Consider the following 15,606-nt stretch of genomic DNA (forward strand, 5'->3'; position numbering starts at 1 on the left):
AGGACATACCACAGCTGTGCTGATCAATAAAACATGCTTCCTTTCCTTTGAAGACATGCCAGCTGGTGGTAGTGAGAAACTTGTTATTTGTGAGGCCAGCCCAGAATAAGGAATTGTGACCTGGCTGTAAGCAGACTTCCTGGGGATGCGGGACATGACTCAGCAGCTTTTGCAGAGGACCTGAGTTCCATTCCCAGACACATTTAAGATGACTCACAACTGCCTGTAACTCTAGCACCAGGAGAACTAGTGCCCTCTCCTGGCCTCTGGGGGCACTGCACTTGTATGTACATACACACATAGATGTAATTAAAAAATACAAATAAATTTTTATGAAGAAGACTCTTTAAAGTTGATGAGCCTTGCGGAGTGAGTGGATCTGAGATCCACTCAGGCAGTGGAATAGCGGATGCAGAAGCATGAGGAAGGGGGCTGGTGAGATGGCTCAGCGGGTAAGAGCACCCGACTGCTCTTTCAAAGGTCCTGAGTTCAAATCCCATCAACCACATGGTGGCTCACAACCATCTGTAAGGAGATCTGACTTCCTCTTCTGGAGTGTCTGAAGACAGCTACAGTGTAATAAATAAATAAATCTTTAAAAAAAAAAAAAAAAGAAGCATGAGGAAGTAGCATTGGAGAATCAATTCAGTCAGGATAGAGTCTATTGGTCAACTTGGAAGTGAAGTCACTGAACTGTTTCCATATGTTGAATTATTTGATATCTGACTGCATCTGGCTGGATCCTCCTGAAGGTACCTATTGGGCTTTGAACATTCCTAGGAAGCACATGGTTGATGCTTGATACCTGCATAGCAAGTTACACAATGGTTTCAGACTCGCTGTGTTTTGAAGCCAGATGTGATTTCCAGGTCTTCACTGTGAGTCCCCCTGACTCATTCTTGCTTTTTTCCTTACTCCACTCCATGTGTGACCTCTTCAACCAGATGACGAGGATGTCTTTCTCTGCGGGAAGTGTAAGAAGCAGTTCAACTCACTGCCGGCCTTCATGACCCACAAGCGTGAGCAGTGCCAGGCAAATGCCCCTACCCTGGCCACGGTCTCGCTGGCTACCAACAGCATCTATACACCGTCAGCAGCACCTGCTGCCGTCCAGCAGGCCCCGCCTCCTGCCAACCGCCAGGTACTCATTTCTTCCTCTGCCTGCTGATTCCTTCAGCAGGTCCTTTTCCCCACACACTGTACCGAGTCTTGGAGGAACGATGCTGAGTAGGACAGAGGAAGAATCTACTGTGATGGGGTATGATGAGTGGATAGGACACAGATGCATGAAAATGGACATGTTTTGCGGGCATAGTGGTGTACATCTGTAATTCCAACACTCAGGAATCTGGAGCAGGAGAATCAAGAGAATTCAAGGCCGCGCTGGGATGCGTCTTGCCAGGTGGCAGCAACGTGTGTCCCTAAGTCTGCCCACTTTTCTCGATCATTCAGATCAGCATCAGTATGCTTCCCCTAACACCTGCCCCCACCCCACCCCCAACACTTTGGGGTTCCTTACTCTCGCTCCGAAGCTTAGCTCCTCACCATATGGCTGCTCGCTTGCCGAGTGTCTCATCTCTGTGCTGACGTGAGTGGCGTGTATTGTATGTGTTGCTTTGCCTTTCCTCCATTTTCTTCTTTTAGCCAGTGGCCGAAAGCTACAGTGTGCCTGCCCTGTATAAAATAAGTTATACTTTTCGCAGTCTCTTGGTTGCTGAGACGGGGTGGGTGATTTTGCTGTATGATATTATAAATGATATTTGGGGAAGAACCCTGAAGAAGTGACATTTAACAGGTGAGAGAACAGGCTCACAGATATAAAAAGTGTCCCAGTGCCAGCAGGTGCCATGGCTCTAAGGTAGAAGTGGAGCCACACAGATGGCAGCATGGCTGGGGCTGAGCCAGTGAGGGAAGGATCAGATCCTGTGCACGGTGGGCGTTTTAGATGGAGGAGCCACTGGAGAGGCTTGAGAAGAGGGACCTAGACAGACCCACACTTTACCCAAGTGACTGCTCTGTGGACATTGTGCTCCCTAGGACAGAAACCAGGAGTGTTAGTGCTGGACCAAAAGTGTGCGCCTTTCCCAGAGATGTGACATGACCTCTCCTCATTGATAGTGACTAATTGGAGGCTCCTAGATGTATAGTGGTTGCCAAGTGTCAAGTGACAGGAAGCAACAGAGGCAGGAAGACTCCAGAACCTGGGCCTTTCTCTTAATGTCTGCTGTTTGTGGAGTTTTGGTTTGTTTTGGTTTGGTTGTTTGTGTTTTAGATTTACTCAATGTATTTTATATGTGAGTGTTTTGCCTGCATGTGTGTGAATGTATGCTTGATTCCCCTTGGAGAACAGAAGACATCAGGTCCCCCAGGGCAGGAGTTACGGATGGTTAGAAACTACCATGTGGGTGCTGAGAATTGAACCTGGGTCCTCTGCAAGAACAGCCAGTGCTCTTAGCTGCTGAGCCATCTCTCCAGCCCCTTGCTCTAGTTTTTGAGACATAGGCTGGGCTAAAACTTAGTGTCTGCCTCAAACTCCCAGATATCCTCTGGCCTCCCAGGTACTAGAATTTTAGACATAAACCCCTATGTGTGGCTAGAACTTAGGTTTTTTGTTTGTTTGTTTGTTTTTTTGCAGGGGGGTGCGGGGGTGGTTTTTGGTTTTTGTGGTTTTCCTTTCTTGTTTTTGTTGAGGCAAGGTTTCTCTGTGTAGCATTGGCTGTTCTGGAACTCACTCTGTAGACCAGGCTGGCCTCGAACCCAGAGACTCGCCTGCCTGTGCCTCTGAGCACTGGGATTAAAGGTGTGTGTCACCACCACCACCACCTACGGAATTTAGGCCTTTTATCCCCCCATCCTCTGCTTCCTTAGAGCCTTAGACATGCTCCCTCCTTCTTCCTCAGATCTCCACGTACATCACAGTGCCCCCATCCCCACTGATCCAGACCCTGGTGCAAGGGAACATCTTGGTGAGCGACGATGTGCTTATGTCTGCCATGTCTGCCTTCACATCCCTGGACCAGCCAATGCCTCCAGGGCCCCCACCTGTGCAGGTAAAGAGGCGGGGCTTTCTCATGGGGTTCCTTTTTTTTTTTTCTTGCAATGCTGGAGAGTGACCCCAGGGCCTTGTACATTTCTCAAGAGTTTAATTCCAAGCCTGAAAACGTAACTCCTGTGAAATCAGAATATTGTAGAAGAAAATGGCTTTAGCACCAGCTCCCCTACATGAAAGGGACTGCCTGTCTTCTCTGGCCAGCCCTGCAGAGCGATGGAGCCCTGGAAACCACCTTCCAGCTATTTTCAGTCCTGTTTTTATTCTTGGTCCATTAAAAAAAAAAAAAATAGAAAATATAGTGGATCCCCGAGATTCTCCAGCGTATGTGGTGGTCAGGCTCTCAGAAGGGAGAGAGGGAGCTAGTCCCCTAAGCCCTGTTTCTGGTATATTCTAGTAAGCAGCTGCTCTGTGATCCGTGTCCTGGGAAATGTCCCAGAGTCAGTCTTGAGTCACAAGTCAAGAGCCAGTCCTGCTTTATGAACCTTTGTTTTGTTTGTTTGCAATGCTCTTGTTAGGCCTCCTCTGTTGACCCGTGTATACCCAAGGCAGGCTAGCCTAGCCAAACATAGACAAGAGGGATCGCAGCCCCCAGCCGATGTCCCTCGAAGTCCTCCCAGGTCTTCGCTTCCTACCCTGTCTCTGCACTGTCCTCTGAGCTGCCCAGTGGGTTGGTGTCCTCTCCACATGCTGGCTAAAGCCTTCAAGCTGGTCAGCGGGACACTTCAATGCTGCCATTTTCTCTTCTGATTGCAGAACAGCTTGAACATGCATCCTGTGCCCAATTACCTCACCCAGCCTCCACCTCCTCCTCCACCCCCTCCACCCCTCCCTCCACCCTCCCAGCCTCCCCCTCCTCCACCCCAGACTCTGGGCCCTTCTGGGCGTTCCAACCCTGTTGGGAACAGTGTGGTGGAGGTGTACAATGCCGCTGCTCCCATGGCTGGGAACGGAACAGTGGAGATCCAGGCTCTGGGGATGCAGCCGTACCCGCCCCTGGAGGTGAGCAGAGGCGGCGGTGTGGTGGGGGCGGTCGGGGAAACTGGGCACGGTCATCATGGGGAAGAGAAGCAGGACCAGCCCTCCTCTCATGAGTGCCTGTGTTGGGGAGAGGAGGGCTGCAATCAAAGCAAAGCAGTCTACAGATGGAACGTGCAAACCACGTGAGGCCACTTAGGGCCGAGTAGCAAGATCTGGGTTTAAACCCAGACAGCCCAGCTCCAAAGCTACTTCATGAAGTCCCTCCCCCCACCCCGTTTCTTTCTTTTATTGAGTGGATGGGGGCATGTGTGTGGAAGTCAGAGGACAACTTGTGAGAGTCCATTCTCTCCCACCCTGTGGGCTCTGGGGATCAAACGCAAGTCAGGAGCAAAGGCCTTCACCTATTGAGCCGTCTTATTGGCCCACTTCATGAAGTTCCAGGGGATCTTGGGAGTACTTGGCCTGAGCGAGCCAGGGATGAGCTTTCATGGTGATGGAAGGGCAGTAGTTGAAAGCAGAGAGGGTCACAGTGAGGGTCCATGGCTAGAGAAGTTCTCCTGTCCCTTCAAAGGCTCTCCCCTGTCACAGTGCTGTCTTTCTAGGTACCAAGCCAGTGTGTGGAGGCTCCAGTGTACCCCACTCCCCCGGTGTACAGCCCTGGCAAGCAGGAATTCAAACCCAAAGGACCCAGTTCCACTGCCCCCATGACCAGTGCAACTGGGAGCACGGTGGCCACCTTTGACTCCCCACCAACACTGAAGACCAGACGTGTTAAAGGTGCCGGTGGACTCCCAGAAGGTTAGCCACCCACCCAACCCGGGCATCTTTCCTTGGCATTGGCTTCCCCACAGGTTGCTTGGTTCTGGTCTTTGCTGTAGAAATGAATTGAATTTGGTGGTGTGTACTGGAAAAGTTGAAATAGCACTGACTTCAGACCCGTGACGGTTTTCTTTCCTTAGACCAGAAGCAGGAAATCTGGGAAGTCTGTGGCACTGTCACCAAGCACCCATGTTACTTTTATCGTTCTGTTTCTCTGTCCCTGGAGCATGGCTTCTAGGGACATGGCTTATCAGGGTGCCTTGTCACCTAGGGAGGCTGCCAAAATGCCAGTCATCAATTTCATATTCCAGATAGGAAGAGAGAGGAGGAAGAGAAGGGCAAAGGGGCATCTCCCGGCCCCCAGAAGGTCTAGATGGCACCATCTGCATTATGTAGTCATGTGGCCATGCATAGGTGTGAAGACACCTAGGACATATTTGATTATCCTTTGACGTAGGGGGTATCTGAAGATGGAAGGAGGGGCCGGAACTGGCTATCAGTCATACATGTGTGATCTTCCCCCTCCCGGAGATGCTAAGTGTGGCAGGCAGCATCAGGGAAGGGATGTGGTGGGGGAAGAAACTAGGAATTTCTTAAGGGCTTCCCTTTCAATCCCTTCTTTCCACAAATATGCATTAACATCTGTGCATTACCCTCTAGGGGTTAGGTCCTAGTCCAAGGTCTCCTCTGATGTCGGTCACTCACAGTTTGATAGAGAGATGGGCAGGCTAGGAAAGGACACATCTACCTTTCTGGAGGGAAGGAAGTAGTCATGTTGGTACCTGGGAGCAAGCTTTCCAGGCAGGGGGATGAGCAGGTACAAAGTCCTGAGGGAAGACCATGTGTGCGGGCATCATGAGGAGCAAGGAGTCCATTCCAAGACAGAGGGATGCTGAAGTTGGCAGAGGCTGAGGATGTGGAGTTCTGAAGGCCAAAGAGGGTGGGTTTCATCGTGAGGCAGAGGAAGGCTTTGAGAGAGCTTTTGTCTGTTCCCTTCAGAGCAAGCCTTGGACTTTCCCTCTTACACTGCCTACACATAAATAGAGATGTTTCCAGCGTGTGCCCTGTCTGACACTAGGGACAGGGGAGAAGCGGTTCCCAGGTTCCCTCTGCTGGGACCTCACCTGACCCTCCTTCTCCTCCATTGCCTTTCAGCTGCAGGGAAGCCAAAAGCCCAGAAACTCAAGTGCTCCTACTGTGACAAGTCATTCACCAAGAACTTTGATCTTCAGCAGCACATCCGAAGGTAGCCCTGGGGGCTAAAGGTAGCCCTGGGGCTGAAGGTAGCCCTGGGGGCCGGGAAGTGAGGTACCCTTCTCAGGCCCTCTGCCCATCCGTGGGCCTGCAATACAGAGGATGAGGGTTTCCTACACTCTTCTCAGATCCAGGGACCTGAGCACACTCACTGAGACAGGAAGATCGGCAGGTCTGTGTGGGCAGGCACTCTTGAACAGAGAGCATCTTTACACACACACACACATACACACACACATTTCCAAACATTGCCAGATGTTGCTGAAAGTAAACTAGATCTCATCGAGAACATTCAGCGATGCTGGAAATGTCCAAATTGGCACTGTTACCCTTGCATGGCTGTTAGAACCTGGTCAGTGCAGCTGAGAATCAGAACTTTTAAATTTCACCCTAAGCCAGGCGGTGGTGGTGCACACCTTTAATCCNAGCACTCGGGAGGCAGAGGCAGGTGGATTTCTGAGTTTGAGGCCAGCCTGGTCTACAAAGTGAGTTCCAGGACAGCCAGGGCTACACAGAGAAACCCTGTCTCGGAAAAAAAAAAAAATTTCACCCTAACGAAGCTAAGTGTGACAGGTCCCAAACAGCTGGCATCTACCTTATTGCATGGTGCCCCTTTGGATCTAGATGACATTATTGTTATAGTCATTGCATTTTTTTATTACTGCATTTTCAATACATAGGTACTCATAAGAAGCGGTTTTTCATATTCAGTGGCAAACAATGGGGAGGCTTCACTTTTAAAATTATTTAGGAAGCTGGATGTGGAGGCGCACACCTTTAATCCCAGCACTCAGGAGACATGGGCAGGTAGATCTCTGCGAGTTTGAGATCAGTATGGTCTACCTAGTGAGCTCCAGGCCTGCTGGGATTATATGGTGAGACCCTTCGCAAAAAAAAACCAAAAACCAAAAAACAAAAATTACCTTAAGTTTTAAAAAGGTATATTGTGGGGCTGGTGAGATGGCTCAGCGGGTAAGAGCACTGACTGCTCTTCCAAAGGTCCTGAGTTCAAATCCCAGCAACCATATGGTGGCTCACAACCATCCGTAACAAGATCTGATGCCCTCTTCTGGAGTGTCTGAAGTCAGCTACAGTGCTTACATATAATAAATAAATAAATCTTTTAAAAAAATAAATAAATAAAAAGGTGTATTGAGAGGATTTGGTGGCCCAGCTCTTGCCTAGTGTGTACAGGTCCCTGGGTTCAGTCCCCAGCACCACAAAACAACAGGAAGTTGATTTTGCTGGATGTGGTAATGCACTCCTGTAGGCCTGGTACTTGGAATAGAAACGAAGATCAGAAATCCAAGGCTATCCTTGATTGTATCCGAGGTCATCCTTAACTGTATAGCAAGTTCTAGGCGGACCTGGGCTACATGAGACCTTGTCTCAAAAAAAAAAAAAAAAAATTTTTTTTTTTGGAAGAAAATGTTCAGTTGGTGGTATGTGCGTGTTTTCTTGGGGGCTGGAGAGGTGGCTCTGAGGTTCTGAGCACTGGCTACTCTTTCTGGGGACCCAGATTCAATTTCCAGCACCATCTGTGACTCCAGTTCCAGAGAGCCCAGTGCCCTCTTCTGACCTCTGTTGGCAGCAGGCACACATGTGGCACACAGACATGATGCACTCAAAGCAGCCATACACATAAAATAAAAAATAAAAAAACAATCTTAAAGAAAAAATGTTTTTTCCCAAAGCTGGAGGTTATGACTTAGTGTAGGAGGTCTGTGGTCCAGTCCCCATAAGGGCAAAACCAGCATACTACCCCAAAAGAACAAATGCCAATTAATTAATAACTAATAACAAATATAGCAGCCACTGGGTTGAGACAGTACTTGGGCCAAGGAGATGGCTTAGTAGGTAAAGGGATTTGCTGCCAAGGCCAACAACCTGGGTTCAATTTCTGGGGATCCACATGGTGGAAAAAGAGAACCCCCACATCTTTGACCTCCATGTATATGCTGTGGCACATTCATGCTTTTACACACACACACATACACACACATACTCATTTGTTTCCAGTCAGGAAATCTGCCATCTCAGACATGAGGTAGCCAAGGAGAGGTTCAAGAGCCCAAGGCATTCTACCTTTGGTCTATCTGCCATACTGGGAGAACAGGTCTTCATGGTGTCAGAATGATGGCCAGTGGCATCTCTGAGCCCTCCTGGGGACTGTGAGCTCTTGGGTGGAGACCATGTCCTTGTTTGTACACAAGAATGCTGACTAAGCTTGTTCCTACAGCCACACAGGGGAGAAGCCCTTTCAGTGCATCGCGTGTGGCCGTGCCTTTGCCCAGAAGTCTAACGTCAAGAAGCACATGCAGACTCATAAGGTGTGGCCTCCAGGGCGAAGTGGCGGCACAGTCTCCCGAAACTCTGTGACAGTGCAAGTCATGGCTTTGAACCCCAACAGGCAAGAAGAGGAAGACACGGGTGAGTGGATTGGGAGAGCCGCTCAACCCCCTCATCCCCTCTGAAGCTTCAGAGCGCTGTCTGACTGTTGTGGGAACCAAACCCAGCGTCTCTTGTATTCCAGAGGAGAGCTCTATCTTGGCCATACATGCTCAGTCCCAGCAAACCCAGCCTCGTAGCTGCTAATGGGGTGGCCTCTGTGACTCCTCTGGGCTTCAGCCTACTTTATCTATGAAATGGGACCCAGAGAGCTGGGTGTGGTAGACGGGTATCACCCCAGCCTTGATGAAGCTAAGATGGGAGGAGCAGGAGTTGGTGGTCCGTCTCTGCTGCATAGTGATTATGAGTCCAGTCTGGGCTATACAGCAGCCTATCTAAAAAGGGGACACGAGGTGAAGGAAGGACGCCAAATATATAATATATGTGCCCTTACTCTAATACTGTGCCCAGGCAGAGGTAGACATCACTCACTAATCAGTTACTATCTCTTTCTTTCTGGCTGAGTCTGAATCCCATATTAGAATCTATGTCCTTCCTTCCTTCCTTCCTTCCTTCCTTCCTTCCTTCCTTCCTTCCTTCCTTCCTTCCTCCCTCCCTCCCTCTCACTGTGCCCTCCCCCTCCTCTGGGTCCCATGTAGCCTGGGCTGGCTTAGAACTTGCTGTATAGCTGAGATGGACCTTGAACACCTGATCTTCCTGCCTCTATCTCCCGAGTGCCACGGTTACAGACCTGCGCTACTTCACCCAGTTCTATGTAGTGCCAGATGCTGAACCCAGGGCATCGTTTCTTCAAGGCTGTCGATGTCAGGGAGAGTGTGGGATGGCCTAGTTAGCTGTCGATGTCAGGGAGAGTGTGGGATGGCCTAGTTAGCAAAGAATGATGGGGCAAAGGTAAGTGTCCTCGTTAGCAAGGCCTGGGGGGCAGTCCGAGTCTGTGTAGCAGTCTTCAGTGTCTAATGACCATGGAGAGGGCAGTGTCTAAGCAAGGGCAGGGAAAGGAACAGGTCATACCCGTCTCTCAGTCGTGTTTCAAGGGCTGTGCATGGAGCTCAGGATAGTGTTTGCCTCCACACAGGATGCCCTGGGTTCACTCCCCAACGGTGCAAAAACAGAGCGTGGTGGCAGTTGGGAGATAGCGGAGGAGGATTAGAAGTTCAAGGTTGAGGCTGGAGAGATGGCTCAGTGGTTAAGAGCACTGACTGTTCTTCCAGAAGTTCTGAGTTCAATTCCCAGCAACCACATGGTGACTCACAACCATCTGTAATAGGACTCGATTCCCTCTTCTGCTATGTCTGAAGACAGCAACAGTGTACTCACATACATAAAAATAAATTAATTTTAAAAAAAATCAAAAAAGAAGTTCAAGGTCAGTTTTAGCTACGTAGCATATTTGAGGCCAACCTGGACTATTTGATACCCTGTCTGGGAAAAAACCACGTGTGTTAGTATCTTAGCCTCTTGTCTCGCTGTACTGGAGCACATATGCGGAGTTCAAGTACAGCCTTGAACACAGCCTGTGGCAGCAAGTCTGCAGTAGGTGTCCCAGGAGCCTTCCCGTGTGGGGTGGCACTTGTTCTACCTCACTCAACACCCTTCCTTCCCTGTGACTGTTTCTCTCTGCCTAGGGTTGGGTCAGTCCCTGTCCAACACTGCGCAGCCCCAGGCCTTGCCCACGGCAGGTGAGGATGAAGGTGACAAGCCAGAGGCCAAGCAGGTGGTCCTCATCGACAGCTCCTACCTGTGTCAGTTCTGCCCCAGCAAGTTCAGCACCTACTTCCAGCTCAAGTCCCACATGATCCAGCACAAGAAGGAACAGGTGGGTGGGGGTGCAGTGGGGTGACACTGGGGTCACACCCCTGCTGCCTGGAGAAATGATATCTAGTTAGGTTAGATCATAGAGACCTTTGAGTTAGTTAGCTGGCTTAAATGGTTAGGGACTTTGTTATCTGACGTAACAGGAGGCTGAGCCAGGGCAATCGCTCAACTCAGCATCAAGGGTAGCTGTTATCATAAGGTGTGGCCTGGTCCTACATTGTGGCTTACCTTGTGTTTACAGTCTTTTTTTTTTTTTTAAGAGACAGGTTATGGCTGTGTAGCCCAGGCTGACCAGAGCTGGCTATGTAGACCAGCCAGCCTGCTTCTGCCTCCTGGGTGCTGGGATTAAAAAGCATCACCGTGCCCCGCACTCTTGTTTCTGACCTTTGTTTATGTGCATGTGCGCGCATCTGCACACGCTCACACAAGTGCCGAGGCGCGAGGCACGTATGAACATCAGAGGACAGCCAGTAGGAGTTGGTTCTCTCCCTTTGCCATGGTGGTCCCAGAAAGCGAGGTCAGGTTGTCAGTTTCAGTGGCACATGGTTTACCTGCTGAGCCACCTTGCTGCCCCTGTCAGGGTTACTATTCATAGAAAATCCAATCATAGTATTTCTCATGAGCACTGGAAACCTTCCCTAGAATTCTCTGTCTCAGCCGGGCATGGTGGCGCATGCCTTTAATCCCAGCACTCGGGAGGCAGAGGCAGGTGGATTTCTAAGTTCAAGGCCAGCCTGGTCTACAAAGTGAGTTCCAGGACAGCCAGGACTACACAGAGAAACCTTGCCTCGAAAAACCAAAAAAAAAAAAAGAATTCTCTGTCTCCCTTATGGATCAAAAACAGTTTTGTTTTGGTTTGGTTTGTTTTGTTTTGTTTTTTAAAGACAGGGGCTCTTAAAACGAAGCAGTGGCTCAGAGGTTAAGTGCACTGAGTTCTGTCCCTAGCACCTACATCAGGTGGCTCTAGCTTCAAGGGATGGCACCCTCTTCTAGCCTCTGAGGCCATTGTACTGGCATATTCATGCACATGTATGTGCTGAGACTGATCTAGAACTGATCTTCCAAGCGCTGAGATTATAAGTGTGTGTGCCCATCTGTGAGGTATTAGAGGGCTTTGTGCATAGTAGGTAAGCTAACCGACTGAGGCAAATGAGCGGTGTCCCCGCTCCAGAGCCCTTGCTATTTTTTTTTTTAAAGATTTATTTTATATATAGATAGATAGATAAGAACAAGGGATTGGGCTGGCAAGATGGCTCAGCAGGTAAGAGTACTGTACAGCTACAGATTGTGAGCCTTCATGTGATTGTTGGGTATTGAATTTAGGACCTCTGCTCACTCTGGTCAACCCCACTCGCTCTGGTCAGCTCTGCTTGCTCCTGTCAACCCCACTCACCCAGGCCCTGCTCGATCCACACCAGAAGAGGGCATCAGATCCCATTACAGATGGTTGTGAGCCACCATGTGGTTGTTGGGATTTGAACTCAGGACCTCTGGAAGAGCAGACAGTGCTCTTAACCACTGAGCCATCTTGCCAGCCTAAGCCCTTGCTCTTCTCACTATTAATATGCATATAGTGGTAGAAGACTGGCTAATGGTTAGGGTTTTGTTTCCCTCCTATCAAAATAGGCCTGAAAAGAGCAGTCCTGGGCTTGGGTAGCAGGCTAGGTGTGTCACCTCAGGCCAGCTTCTGACTCTGCTCTAGAGCCTCTGGCTTGTGGCATTCGCCCTCCAAGCTGCAGAAGAGTTGCTATGTCTCTATCTGTCACACTTATATGCCAGTCAAGATAACTGCAGAGAAAGAGAAGGGATTCCCGCCAGCAGGCTTTTGCCATTTTGTTTTGGGAGGGATGGTGTCCCCAGAGACCGTCACCTGGATATCATTGCCAAGGAAAGAGCCATATGGCTGTCACTAGATGCAGAGCTGTCAAGAGGGTGAAGGATTTTTATCCAGTCTGTTGCTACCCGGGGCAAATTGGAGTGGATGTAATTAAGAATAAAGAGAGCTTGACAGTGTATGGGCTCCTGAGGAACACAGATGAGCACTAGAATTTTCAAAATATTAAAAGCATATTTGTTATAGACTTGACATCAGACATGTCAGAATGTCACATGGTTCATGAAAGGAGAGGTGGAAATGATAATACAGTTCACCAGTGTACTTGACACCTGTCTCTACATTTGACTGTCCCACATCAGACTGCTAAGCTAGATGCAAATTCTATTAATGTCTCATCCATAGCCTTTGGAGTTAGCAATTCTATTTGCCAAAAAATAAAATAAAATAAAAGTCTCTCCCCTTAGGGTCACGTACAAGACCCTGAGTTACATCACACGTGTACTCTGAAAAATCGTTTATATCAGATTATGTATTATTTACAGATTAACATTGAATTTGAGAGTCTGGGTTCCAAGTCAATAATAAATAGTCAAGACTAGCCATGCCCCCAAGGAGCGAGAGGACTCTAGGGAAGTTTGTTGGGTAGTAGTTCTAAAGGTGACCCCCAGACTAGTACTCTCTGAGATGACACCAAGAGTGATGTGTTTGGGCCACCAACACCTGCCAGGTCAGAGACCCTGGTGGTGGTGCCTCTCAAATATTTATTTTCTTTTTCTTTTTTTGATATGGAGCCTCATGTAGCTCGGGCTAGTTACAAACTCACTGTGTAGCTAAAGATGATCTTTTTTTTTTGTTCTAATTTTTAAAGACTTACTCAATTTTTTTGTATGTGAATGTTTTGCTTGTGTGTATATATGCATACTGTACCATGTGTATGCCCTCTGGAGGTCAGAAAAAGGCATTGGATCCCCTGCCATCAGAGTTAGGGGTGGTTATGGACAACTGTGTGGGAACTGGGAATTGAACCTGGGTCCTCTGCAAGAGCAATAAATGCTCCTAATGACCCTGATGGCTGAGATATCACTCCAGCCCCTTCTGATGGTGACTTGGGCTCCAGACCTCCCAGGTGCTGCAGTTACAGGTGGGCAACACTGCCTCAGTTAGCGATGTCCACTTGTTCTGAAAGTCACATGATTTCCTGTGGCATTAAAAGAGCATAGTGTCACCCCTTCGCTGTATTTCCAGGCCTTGGGTAATTTTTATGGATACATTCAAGCTTCACAAAGCCTAACTGGCCAAAAGAAGAGAACCCTGAGCCAGGCTGTGGTGGCGCACACCTTTAATCCCAGCACTCGGGAGACAGAGGCAGGTGGATTTCTGAGGTCAAGGCCAGCCTGGTCTACAGAGTTCCAGGACAGCCAGGGCTACACAGAGAACACTCAATCATAGCAAAGCCAGGAACTGAGCTGATCCTATCCCTGTGATCCTGAGGATCACACAGGAGAATGTCAATCAAGGCCTGACTGAGCTACGGAGTGAGTTCCAAGCCAGCCTGGGCAAACTTAGTGAGCACCTGTATCAAAGTAAGAACTAAACTGAGGGCTGAGGTAGAACCGAATGGTAGCTGCTTGCCCAGCATTTGGGAGGCCTTTCATCTGTGATTGGCAGATTGTCCACGGCAGTGTGTATAGCCTCATCCTCGGTCGCGAGGCTGTGGCAGCAGTCGAGGCGACTCCCACCTTTCTCACCTTCCAGTGTCTCCCCTCAAGGTGTACAAGTGCGTGGTCAAAAGCTGTGCCCAGATGTTCCCCAAGCTGGACACCTTTCTGGAGCACATCAGAAGCCACCAGGAGGAGCTGAGCTACCGCTGCCATCTCTGTAGCAAGGACTTCCCCTCACTGTATGACCTGGGCGTACACCAGTACTCCCACAGCCTCCTGCCGCAGCACAGCCCCAAGAAGGACAGCACCGTCTACAAGTATGTACCATGCCACCAGCCACGGGACTACAAAAAGCAGGCAGGGAGCCCTGGGCTCAGATGCTCAGGAGTCTGATGCTGAAAGCCAAGGTCCTGCCTGGAGGGTTTCAGTGTTGGTACCAGAAGGGAAAATGATGCTGACCCTTCTTAGACCATTCTTTGTTTGCCAGTCATTTATCATAGAAAAGGGTAACTAGGGGCCAGAAAGATGGCTCAGTGAGTAAAGGTGCTTGCTACCAAGCTTCACGACCTAGGTTTGAACCCTAAGACCCAGCATGACTGAGGGAAGAAACTCACTTCCACAAAGTTGTCCTCTCACCCCTTCTGCCAAGTACACACACAAAATCAATAAATACAAATGAGAAGGCAAAAATGTTTAGGGCTGGAGAGATGGTTCAGTGGGTAAGAATGTTTGCAGAGGACCTGGGTTCAGTTCCCAGCGCCTACATGGTGGTTCAGAACTTCCTATAACAAAAGAGGGAGCTGGTGCCCTCTTCTGGCTGCTGTGGGCTCCTGCAGGCACAAGGTGCCTATAAACTCATGGCGGCTCACACACAGACACAGAAAACAGTCTTGAAAATCGGTGTGTTGTGGGTTGTCAGAAATGAGATCGCCACATAGATCTTCAGCTCTTTGTCCCCGTGGCTGTCAGACTTGCCTTCACCCCTCCCTGTGTTTTCTGGGCCACCTTTATAGAGGGCGCATTCTGCAGACACCTACCATCACAGTTTTGCCCTTCGGATTTTTCCTGCCCATTTGCTGGCTACTGGTTAGAAGCCGGTGTTTTGCAAACAGTCCTGAGTCCGTGGGAACAGGTGGGGACAGGTATCTGTCTGGGACACCTTCCACTGAATGTTTTGATGTTGGTATGGCTTTTGTGTCTCTATATAAACTTGTACCTGGAGGGACCTGTCAGGTGACCTCTCTTACCTCAGAAACTTCTGGGTGAGGCTTCTGGAATGACAATAAGTAAATGCAGATCTCTGAGGACAGGTGTGTGAGCCAGCTCAGGCCACAGCTGCTTCCGAGTTGCCTGAGGGTAATGATAAGGACCGTGGAGCCACCTGCCATGCTCAGATCCCAAGCTGCCTTGTACTGATGCAGGACTTTTGGGGAGAGTGTCAAACTATCCTGGGCCTTAGCTTCCTCACCCATCATAAGGAGGTCCTGGTTGTGCTTAGTCTATTAGGATGAGTGTCCCTCCCTCAGTGTGCCTCCCACTCACTATCTCCTATAGCCCTGGCTGATTCCCCTGTGTAGCCAAGGATGACCCTTAATTAGCTTGTCTTCACATCTCTCAAGTACTCCTATGTAGTTCAGGCTGGCTGTGAACTCTCCATGTAGCTGAGGGTGATCTTGAACTCTGGTTTTTTTTTTTTTTTTTTTTTTTTTTTTTTTTTTGGTTTTTTTCGAGACAGGGTTTCTCTGTATAGCCCTGGCTATCCTGGAACTCACTTTGTAGAC

General features: G+C 49.2%; 1 protein-coding gene across 1 annotated transcript in view; it reads left to right on the plus strand.

The window, feature by feature from the left end:
• Znf341 (zinc finger protein 341) overlaps window positions 1-15,606 on the plus strand; it is a 35,424-nt gene that overhangs the window by 12,180 nt on the left and 7,638 nt on the right. Inside the window, exons 3-10 of the mRNA XM_021193340.2 lie at window positions 945-1,141; window positions 2,901-3,050; window positions 3,806-4,051; window positions 4,633-4,828; window positions 6,005-6,095; window positions 8,343-8,533; window positions 10,138-10,328; window positions 13,934-14,142. Coding sequence (XP_021048999.1) covers window positions 945-1,141; window positions 2,901-3,050; window positions 3,806-4,051; window positions 4,633-4,828; window positions 6,005-6,095; window positions 8,343-8,533; window positions 10,138-10,328; window positions 13,934-14,142 — 1,471 coding nt within the window. The remainder of the gene's footprint in view (window positions 1-944; window positions 1,142-2,900; window positions 3,051-3,805; window positions 4,052-4,632; window positions 4,829-6,004; window positions 6,096-8,342; window positions 8,534-10,137; window positions 10,329-13,933; window positions 14,143-15,606) is intronic.

The sequence above is a fragment of the Mus pahari genome, chromosome 3 (assembly GCF_900095145.1).
Source record: "Mus pahari chromosome 3, PAHARI_EIJ_v1.1, whole genome shotgun sequence".
NCBI classification, from domain to species: domain Eukaryota; kingdom Metazoa; phylum Chordata; class Mammalia; order Rodentia; family Muridae; genus Mus; species Mus pahari.